Below are 24,244 nucleotides of genomic sequence, written 5' to 3'. Positions count from 1 at the left end.
TGGGGTCTGAACCTATCATTTCTGAATGTATTTCCTTGTTTCTCAATTTCCACAGAAGAAGCAGAGGACGAAAGAGCTGTCACAACTCTTCCACTCCTACAATCCCTACGACCACAAGGTAAGACACCTCTCAGTCCGCCTACATGTATCTCTTACCTCTTTTGTCCTTGGCGTGCACATCTGTCTTCATGCAGTATATGCCTGTATGTCCATAAGGGCATGGTGGTTAATCACGCTACACAGTGAATGATCTCATCTCCTCAGTCAGTGTGTCCCACTCCACCGGGAAGAGACTCTTGAGGTTCCTGTGTCATTCACCTTTAGCCTTTCTTGACATTGTAAGTAGGTGAAGACCATCGTCGTAATGCTCTGATGCGTTTGTTGTCTCTTCAGGATGGACAACACTTGTCAGCAATTTAGTGAGAGAGGACAACTCAAGTGTACATTTCTGATTGCATTGTGAGTGTGCGTTAGTTTGTCTGGGAGAGATACCAAATTGAATTGCTTAGTCTGTGTGTACATATGTGTGTGTGCGCGTGTGTGTGTGTGGATTTATATATTATGAAGACAACATCATACAGTGGGTCGTACATAGCACTCTTCAGACATGCTTAGGATGATGAGACCCTTGTGACAACTGTTTGTGTGAGCGTTGTAGCACACGTGAGCTTCGTAACGACATACTTACCATAAGCCTCTGTGTGCAGCATGTATGCCTGCTGGCACTATTGTATGTTCAAGTATTGCAATTATTTTTTACAAAATGTGTTTCCAATGTTTTTATTCTAAATGGAATTCTAAATGTAATAGTAATAATTGAGCTCAGCCTCAGCTTATCAAACTCTGTTTTTCTGAGTTTGTACCTCCAGTAGCGCTTGTGTCTAAGATGCAGTTATGTTGCACACTAATTAAAAGGATATGAGAGACATCATATATTCACAGTGGCAGGCATAGGTCTATGCCTCCCACACACTGAAAAACACATACACACACAGACCCAGACACATTACAGTACAGTACACAATGTACGCACATTCACATAAGCATGCACTCAACACTGAGACAGAATGTGAATTGAGCAAAGTTTGCCAAGAATATCTTTGTGATGCATCAACACTTGCATCTAAATTAGATACTTAGTGTTTGTGAACATGCTTGCACCTAAGGTATGATTCCCAGTAGAATTATGAACCTAGATTCTACGTGTAATAGTGAAGTTGCGTTGAGCTTCTTCCCCACCAGTGTGTCTTGACAGTTTGTTCTGTTACCTTTGTTTTCCTCACTCGATTGTGTCGTTTCCGTAAATATGTGGGTTCAATGAGGGTCTGTTTTTTTTTTTAGTTAGTTAGAAAATGATGGTTAGCTGGATGTTCCCACAGAGCTTCAGGTTTTTCGGGAACAGTGAACAACGCCCACATTGGTTTAAAGTTTCACCTCTTGTCTATTTGTTTTACAATTAAATTCAGATTGAAGGCACTGTATTTGTATTGCCATGGCCCATTGTGTCTTAATTCAATGTGGGCTAGTGTGCAGCTTCAAAACCTCATGTTTGATGCCTGTTTCTATTCCAGCATAAAGATGTGTTTACAATCAGAGCCTCTCCCGGCGGAGTACAAACTATCAATATCAGTCTTACTACTACCACTACTACTACTTAATTTAATCATATATTAAAATACAACAGAAATACCATCTCCACTGTGTTGGTGCCATGTTTGAGTCAATCTCCGCATGCCTGTGTGACAAATAAAAAGCATGGCCCTGAGCTGAGGGATAATTCAGTTACTACCTTTAAATCTATTATGCATCACATATTTGTACATAGAATCATCATGCGATTATTCCGCAGTGGAATTAAATGCCAGCTAACTTACTGATAACCCTGCTCACATCCATATGTTTTGTGGACATGATGTGTCGAAATGAATCCCCCTATCTGAAAGCCCTCAGATATAAATGCTGTTAAAATGTCAACTGAGTAACTTCTAAATCTTCCATCCAGCTTAACTCAACCATCCAGATTCCTGTAGGTGCTTATTCCCATTTCCATAGATTGTGTAAATTTGCAAATAAATCCGCTTGCATTGGTGGCCCAGATAGCCATGAGATATGATTTAATGATAATAAATCTAATGTCAAGCACGCTTCCGGATCAAGCATGGTCTTGCCTTTCCTTGCCCATGTCCATATACAGAGGAAATGTAGAAGCAAATCAGCTTGTATAAAGCTCATATAGCCGTTAGATAGAAATAAATGAAGTCTGATAATGTCCCTCATTTTACATTGCATTCCCTTGGGTGTCTGGCCTTTCAGCTTATATGCTTTATCGAAGGATTTTACGTGTTTACTAACACTTCCTTGTGTGCCTGTGTGCACGTGTATGAGAGAGTGCATGAGAGAAAAGGAGGAACTGCTGCGTTTACGGCCGTTATTGCTAGTACGCCACCCTCCTATAAGGTATGCTGGAAAAGGTCATTAATAAAAACCGAGCTGGGGGTGGTGTAGTGAGGCTTTATTGGTCCATAGCTCCAGGCTACCAACCAAATGAAACAACATTTACAAATGAACTAATTGTTATTGTTGTACCGAGCTTGTTCCTTATTCTCTAGTGGCTTACTTGGAATCAAAAATGCAGGAAATGGAGCGTCAAACGGAAAGTAGTGATGACTGGCAATTCCAATTATTCTTTCGATTGTGTTTCTCTCTCTCTCTCTCTCTCTCTCTCTCTCTCTCTGTCTGTCTCATTCTCGCTTCCCTTCTTTCTTTTTATCTCTCTTTTCTTTGTTGTTTTTCCTACCTTCTCCCTGCCTTTCTCACTTTATTTCTGCATATTAAATACTGCTGTAAATGTGAGTGAGATGTTTCATTGTGTGTTCATATACACATGTAGCCAAGTAATTATGTTCACCTGGTGTGTGTGTCTGTGTGTGTGTGTGTGTCATGATTAATGTGAAGTATCCTATAGCCAGATGGTGCTGAACAAGGCCCATCCATCAGCAATGAAAAGACCAGTGGGCAGAAAGCTGGCAGAGCACTTTGTCTAGGGCCAGTGCCCCTCACCGGACACACACAATAACACACGCTCTCTTCCAGGCTAGGACCCACATGAGTGGTAGTGTCTCACCCTGAAAACAACTCTGGAATAGTCTGGACCGAGGGCCTATATTTGTCCCAACTTAGGGTTCAAGGGAAAACATTTTTTCTTTTTCATTGCACTCTTCCCTGAGTAGGAAACCATCAGCATTGTATCAAGTTACACCATCAAGACTACATTTATACTCTAAAATAACCAACTTTATGAGCACACGTGACATTTATCGTAACCTGCCACTCACACACATTGACATCTGGATTCATCTACCACAGTCACTGTTTTTAACAGCTGGCCACAGCTGAATTTCAACGACTATGCTGAGGGCTTTTTCTCCATCTGGTCTCAATGTCTCATGTTGGCAACTTGGTCTGAAGCTCACTTCTCTCAACTCTAGGCTACTGTTGTCCCTGTTTTCTCTGGTCATTTTACGAGTAATTATTACAATTTACAGTCACCAATAAAGATAAAACCAGGAATGAAAACACACTGCTCCAACAGCAAGCTTGTTTTCCTGTTGTTTGTTCCAGAGGGTCTACCCACTTGACCACTCTGTGTGTGTGTGTGTGTGTGTGTGTGTGTGTGTGTGTGTGTGTGTGTGTGTGTGTGTGTGTGTGTGTGTGTGTGTGTGTGTGTGTGTGTGTGTGTGTGTGTGTGTGTGTGTGTGTGCATGCGTTTGTGTGTGTGGGATTATACACAGCACACACTAGTGTAAAGTTTTGCTTCCAGAAGACTCTGCCTTTACAGGTTGAGGCTGTGAAACTCCCATCATGCTGCAGTCAGCAACCCACATGTGTGTGTGTGTCTGTGCATAGAGCTTTTCATGGCAGAGCTAACAAAAGCCCGAGTCCCTCTCACCCCACACTGTCTTCTGGGAAGGCGCACATGCACACGCATGCACGCACGCACACACACACACACACACACACACACACACACACACACACACACACACACACACACACACACACACACACACACACACACACACCATGCTGTTTTCATCGGCCTGAATGACAAGGGTGACAGTTTTCCCTGCGGCAAGAGAGGAGGGACAAGCTGTCAACATGGCCCGTTGCACCTGCCCAGCCACACATAGAAACAAGGCATAGAGACTGAGAGCAGGGTAGAAAAAAGAAAGGAGAGAAATAGAGAGGGAGGCATGGAGGGAAATAAAAGGCTGATAATGAAAGACACAAGAGAAAGAAGAGGCAAAAACATTTAATTACACCCTAGAAACTTCCGCCTTTGGTTATTGTGAAAACACAGGTTTCCTCATAGAAGTTGACATAATTAATATTAAAAAAAAGCATTAATTAGTCTGACAATTCTCTCTCTTTCCTCAACAAATCACTTTTTCATTATTGACACACAGTACTAAACTGCACAATTAGTATTCCGCTTTTCTCTCTTTTGGTGTTATAATTGCTTATATTTTGCTGAATGAGTTTTTCTCTGTGTTGTTGTGAAAAGCTAACCTTCGCCTTTCTCTATCTTGACATTTGCTTGTCTGAATGTTTTCTTCTTTTCTGCTAATTAACTGAGTATTCAGGGAAATAAAAGAAGAATGAAAGGAAGGAATGGGGGGAACATAGTGGTTATGCTGATTTAACTTATCTCGCCATTGATTTTCATTTGGCTGACAGTCTTTCTTTTCTACCTCCATGTTCTGCTTGAACCCTAAAGAAGATTTGCCTGTGTCTTAAATGGACTAGCTTAGGCTATTCAAAGGTACAGTTGATGGAGGTCGGTATCTGAATGTGCTGCTCTGCCACTTACAATCAACACTAAATAATAACTGAAAGCCCAGTTTTGATAGCAATCTAGAATGGAGAATGTTTGATTTGTAGTTGTGGTTTTAGCGTGTATTGAGGTTTCTGTAGTTGCTGAAGGTACATTGTGTTCACCTTGGGACATAGAAAGTATTGAATGCAGCATACTAAGTGTGAGATGAAATGTCTCCTGGCTGGACTTTAGGGTGCTGTAAATTGTACTGGATAAAATACTAAGTACACTTTTAGCAAATGAAACATACATACATCTACTACATACATACATTTAATTTGTTGCGTCACCATCAATTCTCGACAAAGCATTTGCTTATTGTTTCCCATGACCTACTACTGTGTTAATACTGTATGCCTGTCAATGACAATTATAGCCTTTCTCTGTATTGGGGGCGGTACAAAGCTACTGGTCCTCAAATACCTGTCTGATTTCCCTATTGTGGAGTGCTTTTTAAGCCTACATAACCACCTGTGCTGTCACTCTCCACAGCTCCATTTCTCATGCCATAGCGCGGCAAATTCAGTCACTCCGTCTCTGAAAGCAGCCAAACTCATATCAGTGTCTTTGCCACTCTTTAAATCCAAGATCAGACATTTTGTACAGAAAATTGGTTGTAAATATGATGTGAAAGACCACCATTAGTGGATATCTAACATTTGTCTCGGAAAAAAAGGTAATCCTATCCAATCCTGTGCCACATTTGAGTGAGCTACTGTATCTATGACTAAGTGCAAGAAAAAAAGATATTTATTATGAAGTCTCCTCTCTGGTTCAAGGTTATATATTTATTGTACATGCTAATTTTACATTTCCTGTTTGATCAAAACAGACAGAACAGACAAAAGAAAGTAAAGAGATGAACCAATACCTCTGTGGATGTGTGTGCGTGTGTGTGTGTAATGTATGTCTACATACATCGACATGTAGACATCTCGTCCACCCACACTGCAGTGCTGCTTGCCAAAGTGATGATTTTCTTCCACAGTTCAGTGGAGGCCTGTAGCCATGTATACATGCTCTCAATCTGTCAAAGTTACACAACAGGGACTTATGCAACACGTGTGAGTGTGGGTCTGCGTATGTGTGTGTGTGTATTGACAAATAAAAGCACAAACACACATGTAGACCTATATAATTACTCTTATTTGGTGCCAGACAAGCATTTGCTTTTGAGTTCTGTACAGTAACAGCCAGCAGATTTCTTGACAGCAGAATGTTAGGAGCGAAGTCAAGAGGGACTCTAAGGGAGCATTGGTACATGAAACATCCAATCAGAGAGCTTCAAATTTAGTCGCACATGCTGCTAATGACAGTTAGAAACTTGAGCAGAATTCAATTTAGTTTTGGTGCTCATCTGTTTGGTCCCTAAGCTAACTTCAACCCTGGCTGGTGTCTACTCCATATTAACACTCATGGGTAATGCAGTTTTTAGTGCCATTTCCTCTGCCAATCTGAGGGAAAATGAATGGCAGGTCATTTATTTTTTTCCTTTGTAATCACACAATAATTTCAACTTTTTCAAGCTTTACTTATTTTAATTAGTACACCAACATAATAACATCAAACAACATGTTGAAAGAGGTTCAGGGCAAACACTGTTAATGGCACATTATAAAGCTGCTACTTTCTCCTGAACAATGCTTACAATACTTTTTATCAGATGTTAAAACTAGAGTGTCCCTGGATTATCTGAGAAACTCCTGTGTTAATGTAATGAAGAACAGAAAGGCCATTCTAGTAGAAAACCCGACCACTTCAAACTGCCGGAGCCAAAGCTGTTTGTTTTTCAATACGAATCGGCTTTGTTGAGAATGTTTTTGATCAAATTGTGCAGCTTGAATTAATATGTCGTGTAATATGTAAAGTGTTGCTTACCAGACTAGACTAGATGATCTCATTTTAGAGATTACATTTAAAAAGATTCAATTAAGATACTTTGTTCCCTTAATAAAACAACATGAATTGCTGTTGCATCAAATAATTTTCCTTTTTCCGTGACCAAGCACACACACACATTGTTGTTACCATATGAGCCAGTTGCATTTGCGTGTGTCTGGCTCTCAGCTGCAGCTTGGACCATTAAAGGCTGAGTCAACAGTATTTATATGACCTAACCATATGGCAGTTGTTGGAGTTGTGTGTTTGGCAGTGTGTCATGAGCAGACAGAGGGCAAATGCCTGAGCCCAGTATTATTCACCATAATGAACACACATTGAAAGTAGGCCTCACATGTCCTGCAGATATCCTAAATGAGGAACTCACAATTCATATCAGAGAAGGATGTATCGTGGATTACAGCAGTGGAACACAAGGCTAATTGTATCTGCGTGCATCACAGCTGACACTCAGGTCAATGCCTTCAAACTGTCTAATTTTCTCGTAATACTCTAAGCACATGCACACACACACATGAAGCACTTGATGAATGATACTGGAAGGCTTATAATTTCCCCTGGTTGTACCCACATAAGTCCATACAGAATACCGGAGCCAATTTGTATGATTCACTATGTGGGATTATGTCGCCCTATGGGTTCAACAACCTCAAAAGACTTTATTTACAGCCCAACACACACATACACATCCGCCTTACTGTGAAGCTCAAGTCATTATTAGGCTCGCTGTCCTCTGGTTTGACCTGGTGTAACACACAGCAGTATATATCATTAGGATGTTTCTGTACAAAGGGTCCATATGGATACTCGCTTCAGTGTGACACATTGAGTGTGTATTGCTCCCATGTTCATTATTATGTGCAAAACATGTAGCCAAATGAGGTTGTTCTTAAGTAGGAAACATTAAGTTGGTAATAGGGGAATGCCTCCTTAGGAAATGTTATATCCATGGCTGCACATCCCATAGCCGCTCATTTACGGGGCAGGAATTATCTGTGTATACCCTGCTTCTTTGTTGTCACATTATTAAGCTGGGGCAGCAGAAAATGAAACGCTGAGAGAAAGATGCAATGTGTCATTCAGTTTTGGAATGAGCTCCTTGTTATACTGTATCCACACCAACAATACTGGATAATAATGGAAATTTGTCGTGAAAAATATCTAAAAGCACGAAGCTGAATATTTCTGTCTGCTTTTCATAGTTTTGCCATGGTCCTGGTGGCAAAAAGAGGATGTTAAGCATAGGAAAGAATGTATCATCCCTTTTATGTGTGTTCAATTAAATTGAATTAGGAAATTGAGATGCCTGAGAAATAGAGATTTCAAGAATTCTAAAGGATTTAGTTGGTGTAATTTTCAGAATGTTGTGGTGGAATCCCTACTCTTAGTTTCCACTCTGTCCCACTCAAAGTGACAGTGTTTGCTGTAATGGCTTGATGATTGCTTCCATTTGGGCTACAAGGCTGTGTCTTATTCAAGCACACACTCGGACAAGCTGAGCAATACATTGGGGAATACACACAGACGTCTTTCCCTCCAAATGAGACTGGCTGAATGGAAGGCCTTTTGATTGAATCAAAACGCATTCACACTCATGTGTAGCTGACCATTTAGCAACACAAACCCTCTTACCCACCTCCACCGCCTCTCTCTCTCCTTCTTTCTTCCCACAAACAAACTCTCGCCCTCTCTCCATTTGGTTCAATCAGGTAGCACGCTGTTACACAGCTCTAGCCCCAGACCCATGGTTACCTCTCCTCCATTGTTGCGTGGGTGTGTTTTCTGCTCTTTACCTTAGCTTGTCTAAGTGAATTGTCCCTCTTTTCTTACTTGCTGCAGCATTCAACTTATGTCATTCAATGTGCAGCAAGTCCTCATCTATCATTGTTATAGAAGCTTTGTTAACAGATCTTGAGAAGACGTGTCCAATCTCTTTCTTTATCTTACAGCTTTATCAGCTGAGTATATGAATGCCGGTGAACCTGTGTCACCGCGCAAAAGTGAACCGAAAAAAATGACACAATAAACATACAATTGGTAGTCACAATGAAAGCAGCAAAACAAGCCATATTACCTTCTCTATCATTCTAAATGCCCCAATAAGTCTTCGTTTGTGACTTACCAGAATGAGTGTCACATCAAATGGCTTGAAGGACGGAAGTTTGTTTTTAGTCTTCATGTCAAATATATTCTTAGGTTGACAACTCCTGTACACTGACGCTGTCAGTTAGGACAGTTCCTCGAAATAACACACTCACAATGATGCACCCCTTAATAAGGACAACCTGACTTGAGTCTGACTTTACTGTCACAAATCAGCAGCATCACAGTTGTTTGTGTGTATGTGTATTTTTGAAATAAAGGATTTGTGTGTCGATCTGTATGCAGATGTGTGTGAGGTATTGTATCAGCTATGATTGAAGTTTCTCTGTTTGAATTCTTATGTGATTGTCTACGGTGTACGTGTTTAAATATGCATGCGCGTACGCAGTTGTATCAGGCTGAGTAATTGTTTGTGTCTGATTGGTTAACACAACCTGTCATTAAAATATCAGCCGGTTTCAAAGCAACACTACAATCTATATGGAAATTCAAATGCATGTTTTCGAGCTAGAAAGACGGAGAGGAAAATAGTAAATTCATTTCTATCCTTCTTTCTTTCTTTCTTTCATTCTTTGTTTTGTTATTGATAGACAAGACAAAAAAAGCCAACTTGTGTGTAGATTCTGTATTGTATTTACCCAGCCTACTAAAATCCCACCGTATCACCGTCATATATCAAACACACTTGCATTAACGGTCTCTCTTAATTTGGACACATTTTTGTGTGGGATACAATTTTTCCCCACTTATTTGTTTCCAACTTTGAAACAGCATTAAAAAGAGGTTTAGTTCCTGTCTATTACGCCGTCTGTCTAGGCTAATAATATTGATCTGAACCTTCCTCCTACATCTGCCTCTAGTTTGGGTTAACCCAGCAATCACTACCCACCCACACACACAAACACACACAGAGACAGACACCACTCTTGCCTCACACAGATCCAGACGGACTATCATACAGATTTGGTGACAAATTAGCTTACCCTGACAAAGACAGACACACATGCACATGCTGCACACATGGTCCCACAAATGAGCTGTGTGTTTAGGGCCGAATGTAGGATCTCTGCTGTAAAGGCTTTATTGTCATTATGGCTGAGTTACAGAACTGGGGCACAGCAGGGGGTAAAAGTGATGCATTAACTGTCACTGCAGGCATTTTGTGTGTGTGTGCGAGTGTGACTGCATGTGTGTAGGAAATGGAGAGTTTAGAGTACGTTAAGTTTAAACGAAGGGATTATGGAACATACTTTGCACACTTTTTAGCCTTGTTTGTTGGTGTATACTGTATATGTGTGTGCGTGTCTGTGTATTAGTATGTGTGTGAGAGAAGGTGTCCCAAGGTGTCATCATATCCAAACATCTTTAAATAACTTCAACTGGATTTGTTTTCAGTATACTTATTATACTTTTTCCCCTCTATTGGTTTGATGTTGTGAGTTGCTTTGAAATGACACTGACACAAGATTAATTTGTGGTTCCAGATCTTGTTGTTGTGCTGCAGGTGTTTTGCAGCTTTGTAAGATATCTGAACTGTATGAATCAGTGTGTTGCCTCCCCCTTTTATTTTCCCACATTGGCCATAACACTTAAATAACAAATAAATAGTTCACCATATGTTGTAAATACTATTAAATATCCTAATATCTTATGCAAATATTGTTTTAGAGCCAGCTGCTGGAGAAGTTTAGTAGGTTAAGAGATGAAAGTGCAATGAAATCACAAAAACATTGACCTTATTTCTTCTGGTAAGATGATGTCACTGGTTGCCAAGCGTGTGGTTGTAGGAATAACTATGGAGATCAGAGGTTGGTTGATGGTTGTTTGGAATTTTTGTTTTACTTGGAGGTCTATGGTTTTGTTTGTTTTTGTTTTGCTGCACTGATATGAACAGAGCATCATTACTCACAATGTCCTACACACAGCTAAATGTAGAAAAGTAAGGAGTGGACCACTGGAAGATTAACAAAAAGCGGCGAACGTGCCAGGGAGGAGAAACTGAGACAAAAGCGCAGAATCCAAACAGCTGGGAGAAAAGAGAATGAACTGAATACTTTTGGGTTCAATCGGAAGAAAAGAAAACAAAGACCCCCTTTTAACAGCTTTGACACCTATTCAAATGTGTGGCCGTCGTTTTAATTTTTCTTCATAATCTTTGGTGGCGTCACCTCTCCATGTGTTACGTATAGATTAGTTTGTTTGCCTGTTGTGCTGCAGGCCTGTTAATTGGCTGTTTGGGGCTAATAAATGGTTGTAATTAACAGGCATCGTTAGGTGAGGCAGGGATGTAAACGCTGTGGTGATCCAGCCACAGGAAAGCAGGTCGCTACAGTGTCTTTGTGTTCATCTGCTACTTTCATCTAGAACTGATGTTGTATTTTTAAAAAGGAGTGCAAGGTCTCAAATCTAAGTTGTTTTTCAGGTTTTTACGCTGTAAAATCACGGTACTCACAGGAAAAAATGTTCCTCATGTTTGACCAAGGTGGCTGGTGTCTTTAGCAGTCAGGATGTTTAAACACACTCAATACACGCCCAACTATTGGCGGTTAGAGCAGTTAAGCTGTACACAAGTACAGAATCAATAGGAGTCCACTGGGCTCTGAGTTAACATGTGTTGTGTAATTGCAGTATGAGGCGAGTCTGCCAATTGAGGAGATATATGCGGCATACTCCGATTAAGATGTAAACGTGTCTGAATAATTTGATTTACTGTCGCCTAATCTAGTCTGTTACTGTGAGCATACTTTGATTTGTGCTCATTTCCAGCTCTTTTAAAGACGGATAAAAATACTTAATCGCAGTACAATCAAAGGGCTCAGTGTGTTGCCATCATATCCTTCTCTTCCTCCTCTTCCTTTTCTGTCTTCTGGAATGTGTACGTTGTTAGAACTTTTTATTTTTGTATGTTTTTAGTTTTTGTACATTAATTTTCTCTGCGTTGCTTCAGATAATGATGCAATAAAAGCAGGAAGATCTTGTCAAATACCTTGATTTTAAGTGAACAACTCAAAAGTCTCAGCATGAATATGTGCAGAAAGGCTTGTGACTCATCGCTGGCCCAGTGCTTCTGCCTCTCTTTCTCTTTTACTGTTTATAAAAGCAAGGTTAACACCTGTATTTAAATTTGGTGAATGGAAAGTAACTACCCCGGAGTAACAAAGAAAAGTGCCAGGGTTCCTGAAAATCTCTCTCTCTCTCTTCCCATCTCTCTCTCTCTCTTTTGTGGCTCATCACTCCCTGGGTGTTGACAGGCGAGAATCCAGACTTGTTGGAGCGGGTCACACTTGTTTGAAGTCCTGCCAGTAAAATAGTGGACTTTAAGCCCAGTTAACAGCAACAAAAAAAGCATCAAGGATTTCCTTCAAACGTTCAAACGTCTCAAAGATTTCAAAGGTTCAAACATTTGTCTCTTTGATTCTTCCGCTTTCATTCTCTCGCACACACTTATTTTATACATTCACAAGCACACTAAGAATTCTATAATAACCAAAGGCAGTTATGTGATAATTGCATTTCTATTGTGATAAAACCAATACTGTGGCATATATAGACCTTTGCCTGAATTTCTACACACACACACACACACACACACACACACACACACACACACACACACACACACACACACACACACACACAGAAACACTGGAAAGGACATGGAAGGAACTGGATGCGAAGCAGCCTTTCAGTACACATACATGGCGAGTTGAGTTGTGATTTAGAGCTGAAAGCCATCATCACACAAAATCCATTTCTTTTCCCCTTGCTTATTTTGCAACTAAATTATATTTCCTGTAGGATATGGCACGTCTTTCTGGGCATTCACTTTTTAATTAATTTTTTTTTTAAATGTGTAGTGGTGTAAAGTAAGCAGCAACAACAAATCAATAAATGCTTTATCTCAACATTAGCTCTAGGGTTGAACGTAACTGCAGTTAAGTAAGCTGGAATGGCACAAGTCTCTCTGGTTCGACCACAGGGAATGTATTTAGTAACTGGAGTTCCTGCTGCATTAAATATGATGCTCAGCTATGAATGGCCTTGGAAACAACACATTATCTGCATTTTAACCATGGGCTGAACTTACTGAAAGTATGGAAACGTCATCAGTCATGTTGTGTGAGACACAGAGTGGCCTCTCTCTCTCTCTCTCTCTCTCTCTCTGTGTGTGTGAGTGAGGAAATTTTCTGGATGATTTAGACCAGGACTGTAGTTTCTTCTCTCAACATTTTTCTCCTTCAGGTTACTCTGTCTTTACTTAATTAGCATACTCATTTAACACGCATTTACGTAATTTGCATAAAACAACTATCAGATGCAAAGCAGACCCACGCACGCATTAGGAATCAAAATGACCTGGACACATGCTCTCTCTCTCTCTCTCTCTCTCTCTCTCTCTCTCTCTCTCTCTCTCTCTCTCTCTCTCTTTCTCTCTCCCCCCTCTCTTTCTCTCTCCCTCTCTCTCTTTCTCTCTCTCTCTCTCATTAGTCTCTTCCTCTATCATTTATCGCGTATCCCTATCAGTCACTGTATTTCTGTCATAATGTTAAAATAAATCAATGTTTGAAAAGCAAGAAGTGTTGCCCTGCAGGCCTGTCAAAGATCTTGATGACATGACGCTGTTGAAGGATAGCGGGGAGGATCAAATGCTTAATGGCCACCTGTGTGTGCATATATGTCCGTGCACATGTGTGTGTGTGTCTGTGTGTGTGTGCGCCTTTCCACCAAAGGCGCACACTTGCTTGTTGCTTTAACAATTTTGAGGTGAGCAAACATTTTTGGAAATACATTTGGGACATAAAATAGGCCATGTGCCTTTATTGCACAGTGATATTGCAAGAGTACCGGCAAACTTTAATAAGGTCATACAATTCCCTGGCTGACAGTAAATTTGGTCATTTTGGATCCTGGGGTTCAAAACAAAAAGGCATTCCATGGCAGCATACCAGCTCTAGATTTGTCTCTGTGCTTCTGCTTCCACTGGCCCTATACTGGCATTTGTGTTTACATTTGATAATATTTATTGTCGTCAGTTATTGCCTTTGCTGTTGTAAACATATTAAGTTATTATATGTAGAATTATACAATCGTTGTTGTGCCTTTCTTAATAGACCTGGAATAATTAATAAACCAAATGATTATTATTTTTTGGCATCTTTTAGTTGGCAGTTTCGTCTGAAATTCTGTGCCAGTAAGGATTTAAAAATTTTTTTAGGTTCAACTCTGAACAGGAACAGGAAAAACAAATATTTACATATAAATATGCTTGCATAACAGCGTTTCCTTAAATGGCTAGAGGTTGATCGAGAGAAAGTAAAAACATTGAGCAAATGAAGCTTTTCCATTTAGGAGACAGATTGAGATGCATCCTGTGCTGCACTATGTTTATAATATATATAAAACATTATGATAAACGGCAACCACATGTGTGTATTCATAGTAGATTAGATAATGGCTTGCTTTAACAGGCTCTCTCTGCAACCCACAATCCCATGGGGCATGGTGGCACATTGTAGTGCTCTAGTGACCTCTTCTTGACCCAGCTGTGTGTGTGTTTGTGTGTCTGTATGTGTCTGTATGTGTCTATCCTGCTGATTCCCATGACATTTGGCCTCAATTCCGATATCCAGTATCATTTCACTTATATTTACTGTATCTATGAAGCTAAGGAGTAGGAAGTGTGTGGCGTTTTGTGTACATGTGTGTGTCCTCTCCATCTTCCCCGCAGACTTTGCACCTCCTCAGAGATTTGAATAACTGATTTGTCAAGTGGCCCAGACAATGGAGCGATGTGACATAAAAATGGACACACAGCAAGTTCATGTCGGACGCACGCCTGTGTGAAGTAGTGTTAAAAATGGAAAATGGAAAAAGAAAAAAGAGAGAGAGGGGAGAATAAAATAGGAATAAAGAGAGAGCGGTTCCAGTCATCTCCTCTCATTTAGATGTGCTGCCTTGAGCTTAGTCTTTACCAGGAAGTGCAGCATAAACAAATTAAGTCAAAGCATCCCTGCAGCTCTTGAGGTGTATGTGTGTGCGTGTTGGTGTGTATATGACATATATGTAAATGATTCTCTTTTGTTTGCTTGTGCATTTGTGCCTTTTTCCATGCAGCTGTGTTTTTGCCTTTGTGCACATCAGTGTGTGTGTGTGTGTGTGTGTGTGTGTGTGTGTTCCAAAATGTGCGTGTCTTGATATGTCTGTGATGCAAAGGCACGCGCACATGTGTGAGTGTTTAGTGTGCTCTGACTGCTATACTCTCAGGCGGAGCGTGCAAGAGTCACTGCAAGGCCATAATGTAATCACATTGTTTAGGGAGCCGTTTTCCTGAAGACAACACATGTAGTGACAACCAGTCCTCCAGCCAAATTTGCTCTACAAGACACAACTGGTGCATTTTATTCCCTATTGGCTACCCCATCAGTATGCACTATAGGAAAGCTGTGTCCTTTGATAAGTGGGTAACCTTTTTGAAGTCTACCACTAACTGTATGGAAACAACCGGCACATCAAGGACACGGGCTGGTTGAGTGTAAATAAGCAGTAAACTGGAAAATAACTGGTCGTATTTGGCTGTTATTGGATGGATAATGTTAATCGTCTTTGATGATGATGAAGGGCGTTTATTGAGCCCAATTTGTTTGTCCAATGTTGCGTATACAAAATTTGTTGGCTCAGATGCACTCACAACTTCAATTCCAGCGCTCGGTTATTTCATGAGACATGAAGATGTGGTCTTTCTGGTCGTCCCATCCATGTGTTTTATATTGCCGACGCATTTTTGGCCCATAAAATCACATTTTTTATTTCCATTTTCTAACCTTTGAATAAGTGAGACATTTTTCGTGGCTCCTGTGTAGCTTGCTTGAAACTCATGTGGCACAATAGCTGATTTCAGGAGTAAATAACACTTTGTGGGTTGGTACATGCTTTTCTGCTTAAGGCTTTTTTCATGGATGCAAATTTGTTTATGTATTTAATGTACCATATATCTGCGAATAACCTTTATTTGTGTGTGGACCGTATTAAGCTGGACTTGGGGAGGACATCGGCCGGTTTATTGACTTAATGTAGTGTGGAATCATTCTCACTGCTCTGACCTCTTTGAGCTTAAATGCCTGTTGACATTAGAGCATGACAGCTAGTGCCCATTAGCACACAAGTATGGAGTTGGCAAAACTGCCATAGGCGTTTATGGAGGACAGCGTCGTGTTTATGTATCAAATGCTCCACAGGCCAATATGTCACTTGATATGTTGTTATTCAGTAAACAGATCTGAGTATTTGTTCAAACAAAGTCAAAAAAATCTCTGGAGGCATAAAAGGGTCATTGGTGCGTTATACTGAATGTCATCGTCCAACAAAGACACAAAATCCAGGCCTGTGTCTCTCTCTTACATGGATTGTGTCCAATTCTTTATTTTTATTTTTTAAGATATTGTGATATCTCCTTCATATTGCTTTGCTAGAGGTCCAGAGGCATAATTGAGCACATGTTTCATTCTATTGCAAACTTCTCAAAGCCTTTCACTCATGTATCTTAACCAACACAACTGTAAAATGGAATTTGTTCTCCATTAGAGGTCATTTGGTATCTAAATATATTGATGATATCACTGGCAATGTTTACAGTAAAACGGGAAATTACAGTTGAGATCCAGCCGTTGTCTTTCAACCTGTATCAGGATCTTTAATGGATGTGTGTTTTCACCAGACGGCATGCAGCCTTATTCATAGCAAAAAGGCTGAAAATACAGTATGGTATTGATATTTTGAGTTGTGAAATACCATAGGATCCATGGTGTGTGTGGGTGTGTGTGTGTGTGTTTGTCTTTGTGTCTGTCAAATGTGGTGAATGCAGAGGGTCCAATTTAGAATGAAAAATCCAAATCCTACACAAAAATCCATTGATGTGGCTTCTCTTACACACACACACACACACACACCACCTCCCGTTTGATAACCCTGCTACTTAGCCATATGCCACCTAAGGACCTGACATCTGCTACCACACATACACACACAAACATGAAGACGTACAATGACAAGACGCACACACACACACACACACACACACATACCACAGTAATCACCTTCTCAGTGTCTGACTAAAACACGTTTGCATACATGCACGAAGCCCAACTGAAAAACACACCACAACCACTTCCCTACTGTATTGAAACAACTGGTTTTGAACAAACACACACGCATACACACAGGCCTGCCATGCTGGTCCGTGCGTCCCCTGTCAATTTTATTAGTGAGAGTGCTTAGACACAAACGCACAAAGAGCCACGTGTAAAGGCATACACACAATGACACAGACTGGTGTGATGCATAGCTTCAAGTCATTTAGATCAAACCCTCATTAATATGTGTGCATTAACCCCATCAGAGCTGGCTTCATGTATCATGTTCACATGCATGTACACTGTCTGCAGCATCACTGAGGCACAGGTGTGTACTCCACTGCAGACATAGCATCTTTGAGGTTTCGCTCTCTAAGAATTCCACCTTTTTGTCGGTTTATGGCCATATGAGATTTGTATGTTAAACTCCTGCTTTTATAAATAATACATTCAGATATATTTTTCATACAGATATCGTGATGTATGTTAGCGGATTGTCTTGCAAGAGGTGGCATATCACAGTGATATCTATAACCATATGATATGTAGTCATAATACCACATACTCTATATCCATCTCAACATTCAGCACACCAAAATGCACACAAACAGAAAACGCAAGGAGCCACTTCAAGTTGAAGGCATATTTACAACATATTATAGACACGTTATGATATAACAATATATATGATGCATGCTTGACACGGCTGCTTTAGGTTTGATCAGTAAACTAGATTGGCTTTACAAGTACACGCTGGTTTAGAGCTGCATGTGTTCCAGCTTTTTGTCCATCTCATCTGCTTCTGATGGCTGTTCCTTTGAATGGCACATCTGTGCACTAGCAGGCTAGCCTCTTCAAGATCTGTCTGATTACTACCTGCTCCCTTTGATTAATGTTCATTATGTCTGGGTGTGAGTGTGTGTGTGCGTGGAGCACACGCTCTTGGAGTCAGTTCAGCCTGATTCACCCCCTCCTCAATAAATCAATCAACACCATTGAAGTGCTAATATAACCCCCTTTGTAAGCCATTTGCTCATTCAAGTCTCATCTTGCCAAAGCCAATCTGACTTTTACTGATTTTGACTTGTCTGTTTTGATTTCTTTTATTGGAAAAAAAAAGTAGTGAAATGATTTTTCCGTCTTAGCCTCTCTGTCATGTAGGAAGGATGAATGAACTGTTCCAGACATAGTTCATTTCCTTCCGGTGGTTGATTAGCTATCTCAAAGCCTTGCATTTCTATACATCTGACATGATAGGCGGAGAGAAATATTGACAGCACGTCTACTTCTTGATGCTTGAAATATTAGTTTAGCTTGTAAACCAGAAATAGATGGCAGTGCAAGAATGGAACATTACAGGCAATAAGTGCAACTGCTAGAGGATACAGAACAAAGCTATTTACAAAACGATTGTCTGGTTGGAGTGTTTTTAGAACCGAGTTTGATTAAGTTAGAATCTGCTAAGCAGCTCTGTATGTGTATGTCAGCTCTTTCTGACCCCTGTAGCTCATCTCCATCTTTCTTTCCATGTGGATTAGACCGGTAGGAGACATAATGTGTTCATTTATTCTCTCCAGCTGTCCAGACCCATTCTCAGTCTCTCCGACGTATACATAAATTCATACAAAAGCCGACATACCATGCTTTTGCCACCGCATTGTCCATGCGAGCTAATAAGCACACATGCATCAGTGTGGGTTTGTGTCAGCCTGCTTTGAGCCCGTGGCCACCAAACAGCCATAAAATATTAATCTCCTCTCAATCCAGAAACATTCACGTCACAATGTTCTCATAAATTTCATAATACTTCGAGCTTGTTTTTCTTGTGAGCTCACTTGTCTCCTCTTTTTTTGGAGTCCCATATCCCCTGGGGACGACCACTGGTCAGCATTTTGTCTGTACACTGGCTGGATATTCACACAGAGCGTTTATTTTTGCTCGCGAGCTGTCCAGTCATATTCTGTGTCCCCCTGACACACACGTACATTAATGCTACAGCCTTCACATCTCGCTGTAGTCAACACATTGTCCATACATTCGGCTAATAAGCACATATACATCAGTTTGGATTTGTCACGTTTTGCAGAGCCTGTGGCCAAAAAAAGCCACAATGCATTCATCTCTGCTTTCTTTGGACTGTCCACCCACAGGAACACATGAGCCACATGCAGTATTTATACTGCACCCTCTGCACTACATGTACACCTTTTGCTTCACTATATCATCCGCTGCATGACATGAGATCTTAGGTGAAACAAAAGCATTTCCTTCAGTGTGTGTGGTGTAGAGGTGAGACTAATTGACAGTGTACACCAGAAGATACGGCAAAATGTAATGCAGCCTGGTTATAACAAGCATATCAGGCGCAAACAGACAATATGCCTTTGGATTGGTTTGCCTTGCTTTCACTGACACCGTATATCCATACATTCTTGCTGATCCGGCCAGAATGACCCATGATGCCTTTTGGGGAACCCGCTTTCAACACACACATTACTCTTGCCCCCTCACACTCTCCATCTCCCTATAGGGAATCATATAGCGTGGACTTCACGATCCCTCCATACTGTGTGACCTTTCATATGACACACAATCTATACCGTCAGCACTTCCCAACTCATTCGCCTCCTCTTGCTGTACTTTGCTCGACTGGCATTAGCCCCTCGGCTTTGCAGAGTTAACTTGACTACTTCTCTCTCGGCTTGTTCTCTGTCTTGGCATTTCATTACTGTCCATTTTCCTTGCATCTTTATCATAATGAAATACGTCCTGTCAGCGTTTTCTCATCCAATCTTCTCGTTTTGTACCACACAACTACCCCAACCAGAGAGCAGCTATGCCCCATGGTGACAAGTCTTCATTTCTACTACGTTTCTTACTTTTCCTCCTGTCATGCCCCCCTGTACCAAATATACCACATTCACACTTTTTTTTACCCTTGTCCTGACATTTTCCCTGACACAACCATAACTTTTGAACCTTGTCTTGTCCCACCAAGCAGCAAGGATTCTCATGTGATGAGAAACTTGGCACAGGGTTTACAAAGTGTCAAAACAAGTGAGCGTTTTGGCAAATGAGTTTAAACACTTATTAACATTTAGTTCTCTTAAGAGCCTAGCAGTGGCATGTAAACACATAAGGAAACTCTTATCAAATGCTGCTAATGCAAGTGACTTGTGTTTGTCATCTTCATTGTTGTGCTAATGGCATCCTAAACTGAAAGGATGTGAAGGTTCCTTGCGTCAAAGAGCAGAGCTACATGCTGCTTGTGTTGCACTGTTTGAAAGCTCTTTTACCTCAGCAGTGTGTACTATCAGATAAAGCAGAAATTCATAAAGAAAAACAGAAAACATCCCACATGTCCTTGGTTCTTGTGTTCTTTACCTGATCCTTGGATACCCAAGCGACTCCTTGACAGTCCATCATGGTACCACTTGAAAATGTACCATCAGCGGGACACACCGATGAAGAGGACACAGTTACAGTGTTCCCAGGCACAAGCAGTCCTGAAGGATACATGTGCATACACAGACACGATGACTCTCACACACACACACACATGAACGGCATTGAAATGTTTCATCCGAGAATGAACACTCGACAGTGCAGAGTACTTCAACCCTGTGTCTGTAAGTGTAAGAGAAGGAAATGGGGGAGAGCACAGCATAATAGTACACAAAATGCAGCACTCTAAGTGCAATCACAGTGATTTAGTTCTTCCTTGACATTGGTTGGTGTGGATTGACCTTGTTGTATTGTACTGAAAAATACTACATACTTGCTACCAAAGATAAACCCAGAGGAAAAGCAACACTTTCAATGTGTTATATAGTGAACATACAGATGTTATATGTAGGGATAATATGTTCTACTTCATTTACGGTGTTTTGTCTGTTTGTTTTCATGGAAGATTTTTGCCGAATCTTTACCAGACTGGATGCATGTTTAGGCAAATGGGGCGCAGGCAGAGTTGAGCTCCAAGAACACATAGCAGCATTTTTTTTTTTTTTTAATATAAATAAGCGTGTTTGTGTGTTCACACCCACTTCCTGCTTTACATTTGTTTGAAAATATACCTGCATTGTGTATACACTTGCACAAGCAGGTGTAATCTGTCAGACTGCTTTCCCCCCTCCTCACCCTCTGCATATCAAAACAGCCTCACACATTCGTCTTATCGCTTTTGAGACCAATTTTCCAATAATGTATCACTTCTTTTGAGGCAAAAGGAAGGAAGGAGAGCGCAAGATAGGACACGCGTCAAAGGTCATGAGCCGGCTTTTAACCCAATCCAGCATTATGAGTACATGATCCCCGTCTTATCCCGCAGAGCCACCAGGATGGCCTCGCAGCGTGTGTGTGTGGGTGTTTTTTTCCACCCTTATCAAAACGTATACATACATTTCTCTCATTCTAATAGGACGACTGGAGGGCTAGCCTTGAACAGCAATCAGGCGCTTTCGCCAGATAGTCCTCCCTATGCATGTGTGATTTGTTGTGTCTTCAGGTGTGGCCTCCAGTGATAATCATAATAATCATACTCCTATTGCCGAGCCAGGAGCTTCAGCTGCAATTATAGATTAATATGGATGTATAGATGTGTGTGCGTGTACTCTCTGAGTCCGCTGTCACTCTTTCTCTCTCACACACACACACACATATGCCCATCAAAGGATTTATTGCAAAGCTACAACAATATACTGGATTGCATTAGATTGTACAGGTGTTCCTAATAACTGACTGTTTGAGTATGTGTACATGCACACACACACACACACACACACACACACACACACACACAAGGCCTCTCTGCCCACAGGGGCATAGCAATCAGTCCACCGTTGAGCTCTGATTGATGCATATACACACAATCTAACACACATAAATGCTGTCATGCCCAAAGCGTGGTCCCCACACCGCTTGGACATGCACACGGTTGCAAATAAGCCCCTCGGTAGACAAACAAATAAAGCAGTATGGAACCATTTTGCAATTTAGAATTACTGTGACTGTGAGATGTGATAGCAATTGTAACCATTCCAAGCGAAGACATAAATACATCATCAATCAGTCGGATCTTAACTATGTAGAAACCGCTATCAGAGGAAAACTGGTTTCAGCCGGGGGTCATTTGTTATAAGGCCTGATTGGACAAGAGATCTCCCATAGCGATTGAAAGGTGGCAGAAATACCAATATGTTCATCAATGTTTATTTGTTATGGTTTGTCTTTAGCCAGGTGTGTCTGCTATCATATTCAGTGACTTACAACATACATGTTTTGATCAAGATGATTCTCAGTTACACACCTCCAAAATTGATTTAAAACTGAAATTCTTGGATTAATATATTTTTTTTATATTTCCACTCTTTTACCTAAACAACCAAGCATCTTACAAAGGTTAGCGGTATTGGATATGGTCAAATTGAATCCGATTGTGAATCTCAATCAGTCATGATATCTTGGCCGATGAAAGAAATTGAGTTATTAAGCAAACTTAATTCAAACGTGCCGTGGAAAAATTTAACCATAGCACCAAGCAGTAAATTTATCCACAAAAGTCCATATATGTAATCCTGTAGTGTCCAACCCAACATTTTTCGCTTCTTCTTCCTAATCTTCACTTTTGCATACAGCCAAGTTTCTGCTGCTTGTGCTCCTGTGTGTAGTTGCTGTGTATTTTAGTGAGTGATGTTTCTAGGATGTTCATCCTGTCTGTATTTCGATGTGATTCATTCCAGCAACACACAGCCTAAGGGCTTCTACGACAGGCGTGCGGTTTCTTTGACGTGTGTGTGTGTGTGTCTGTGAAGGAGAGAGAGAGAGAGAGAGAGAGAGAGAGAGAGCGACATCCATCTCTCTCCTCTGACAAAATGAATATGTCACTTGAGTAGAGGACTGGACTGTGTTTCCTCTCTGTTAATGATGCTGCTGTCATGTATATTAACAATCTTTCATCTTAAAGGAACAGTTCACCCCAAACCCAGCCAAGTTTTTAAGTGGGAACTTTGGCAGAATCTTTTCATCAATAGTGTGATTTACTAATGTCTGGAGCTGTCAATTCTAGACAAACAAAACACATGACGGACTAAAGATGAGCACATTATATACTGTACTTGAAGACAGTGATGGATATACACCAGATACTTCCAAACATGGCTCCATCACACTGAAATGATAGATGGAAATGGGAAATGGAGAGAGAAGAAAAATAAAATGAAGCGCAACGAAAAGTCCCGTGGAATTGTCTTTGGTGTTGACTGCCAAAACTGGAATTTTAACACTGGAAATCTCATCTGCAGTGATCCGTAGCGGCTGCAGCTGGAGTGTATCGCTCTGCCTATGGACTCTCACGTTATAAGCATTCTTTTTCCATTGTCATTTGAAGTTCTTGAAAGTCCCTTTTTCATGTCGAGGGTTTCACGACCTTGGCGTTCAAGAAAACCCAAGACTGCTTTGTTAAATGTGAAGTATTTTTAGAGGCCGTCTTTGTTCTTGGCACCACTTTTCCTGGCTTTTCTTGTGACAGGGAACAGCTAGATCTAACACTTGCTTTGCATTGCATTGTTTTGTCTTTGTTTACTGTATCATGAGTGGTCACATTAACACTTTTCCTTCCTATGAGCCTATACGTGTTCCATCCTTTCTGTTTGTTTGTTTTCTCGCCTGCACCAGGTCTCTTCTCTGGTTGGATGCGCTCTCTTTCTGCTTGCTCTTTTTTTTATAGGGTTGACCCATTTTTACTTTTCTGGCATTCCTCTTCTTTAATTTCTTACTCTTGGAATCAGAAGCACACACTTATCTGAGCGTTTCCATGAATGTGTTGTGTTATGCATGCGTGGTGTGTGTGTCTGTGTGTGTGTGTGTTTGTGTAAGAAGCCTAGTGTGGAGAGTTTTGGGAGGCTACAGAGGGGCTGCAGGGGGCTTATAGATTTGATGCAGGTGCACAGTGTTCTGTTCAGGCAAAAAACCTCTCACACTTCACCAGCCCTGTTCAGAGAGAGAGGGTGGGGGCGGATACGAGAGCCAAGAAAGCATTAGAGGTCTGGTGTATTGCCTCAAGACACACACGCAAACACACACTCACACACAGCCAGTGAAGCTTGCCAAGCCAGTGTGTATTCAGGGAGTTATAGCGGGGTAATTGTTATTCAGCTAGCCTAATGAGATGCTTGGTCCAGTAGTGTGTGGGTGTGTGTGCCCATGTGTCTGTAGGGCTGGGCCTTCCTCTCTGTTC

At 40.9% G+C, this 24,244-nt stretch overlaps 1 protein-coding gene across 2 annotated transcripts in view; it reads left to right on the top strand.

The window, feature by feature from the left end:
- Positions 1-24,244, top strand: part of cdkal1 (CDK5 regulatory subunit associated protein 1-like 1) — a 202,724-nt gene that overhangs the window by 140,088 nt on the left and 38,392 nt on the right. For both annotated transcript variants that reach the window (XR_012963802.1, XM_076152699.1), the window contains exon 12: positions 56-118. Coding sequence is in view for 1 of the 2 variants with exons in the window: in XM_076152699.1 (XP_076008814.1) it covers positions 56-118 (63 nt within the window). In the remaining variant the exon portion in view is untranslated. The remainder of the gene's footprint in view (positions 1-55; positions 119-24,244) is intronic.

The sequence above is a fragment of the Genypterus blacodes genome, unplaced genomic scaffold (genome assembly GCF_046128005.1).
Source record: "Genypterus blacodes isolate CSIRO-AG114 ecotype Tasmania unplaced genomic scaffold, CSIRO-AGI_Gbla_v1 ptg000057l_1, whole genome shotgun sequence".
Classification (NCBI taxonomy): Eukaryota; Metazoa; Chordata; class Actinopteri; order Ophidiiformes; family Ophidiidae; genus Genypterus; species Genypterus blacodes.
Note: the sequence above shows the minus strand (reverse complement) of the source record. Positions and strands in the feature narration are given on the sequence as shown.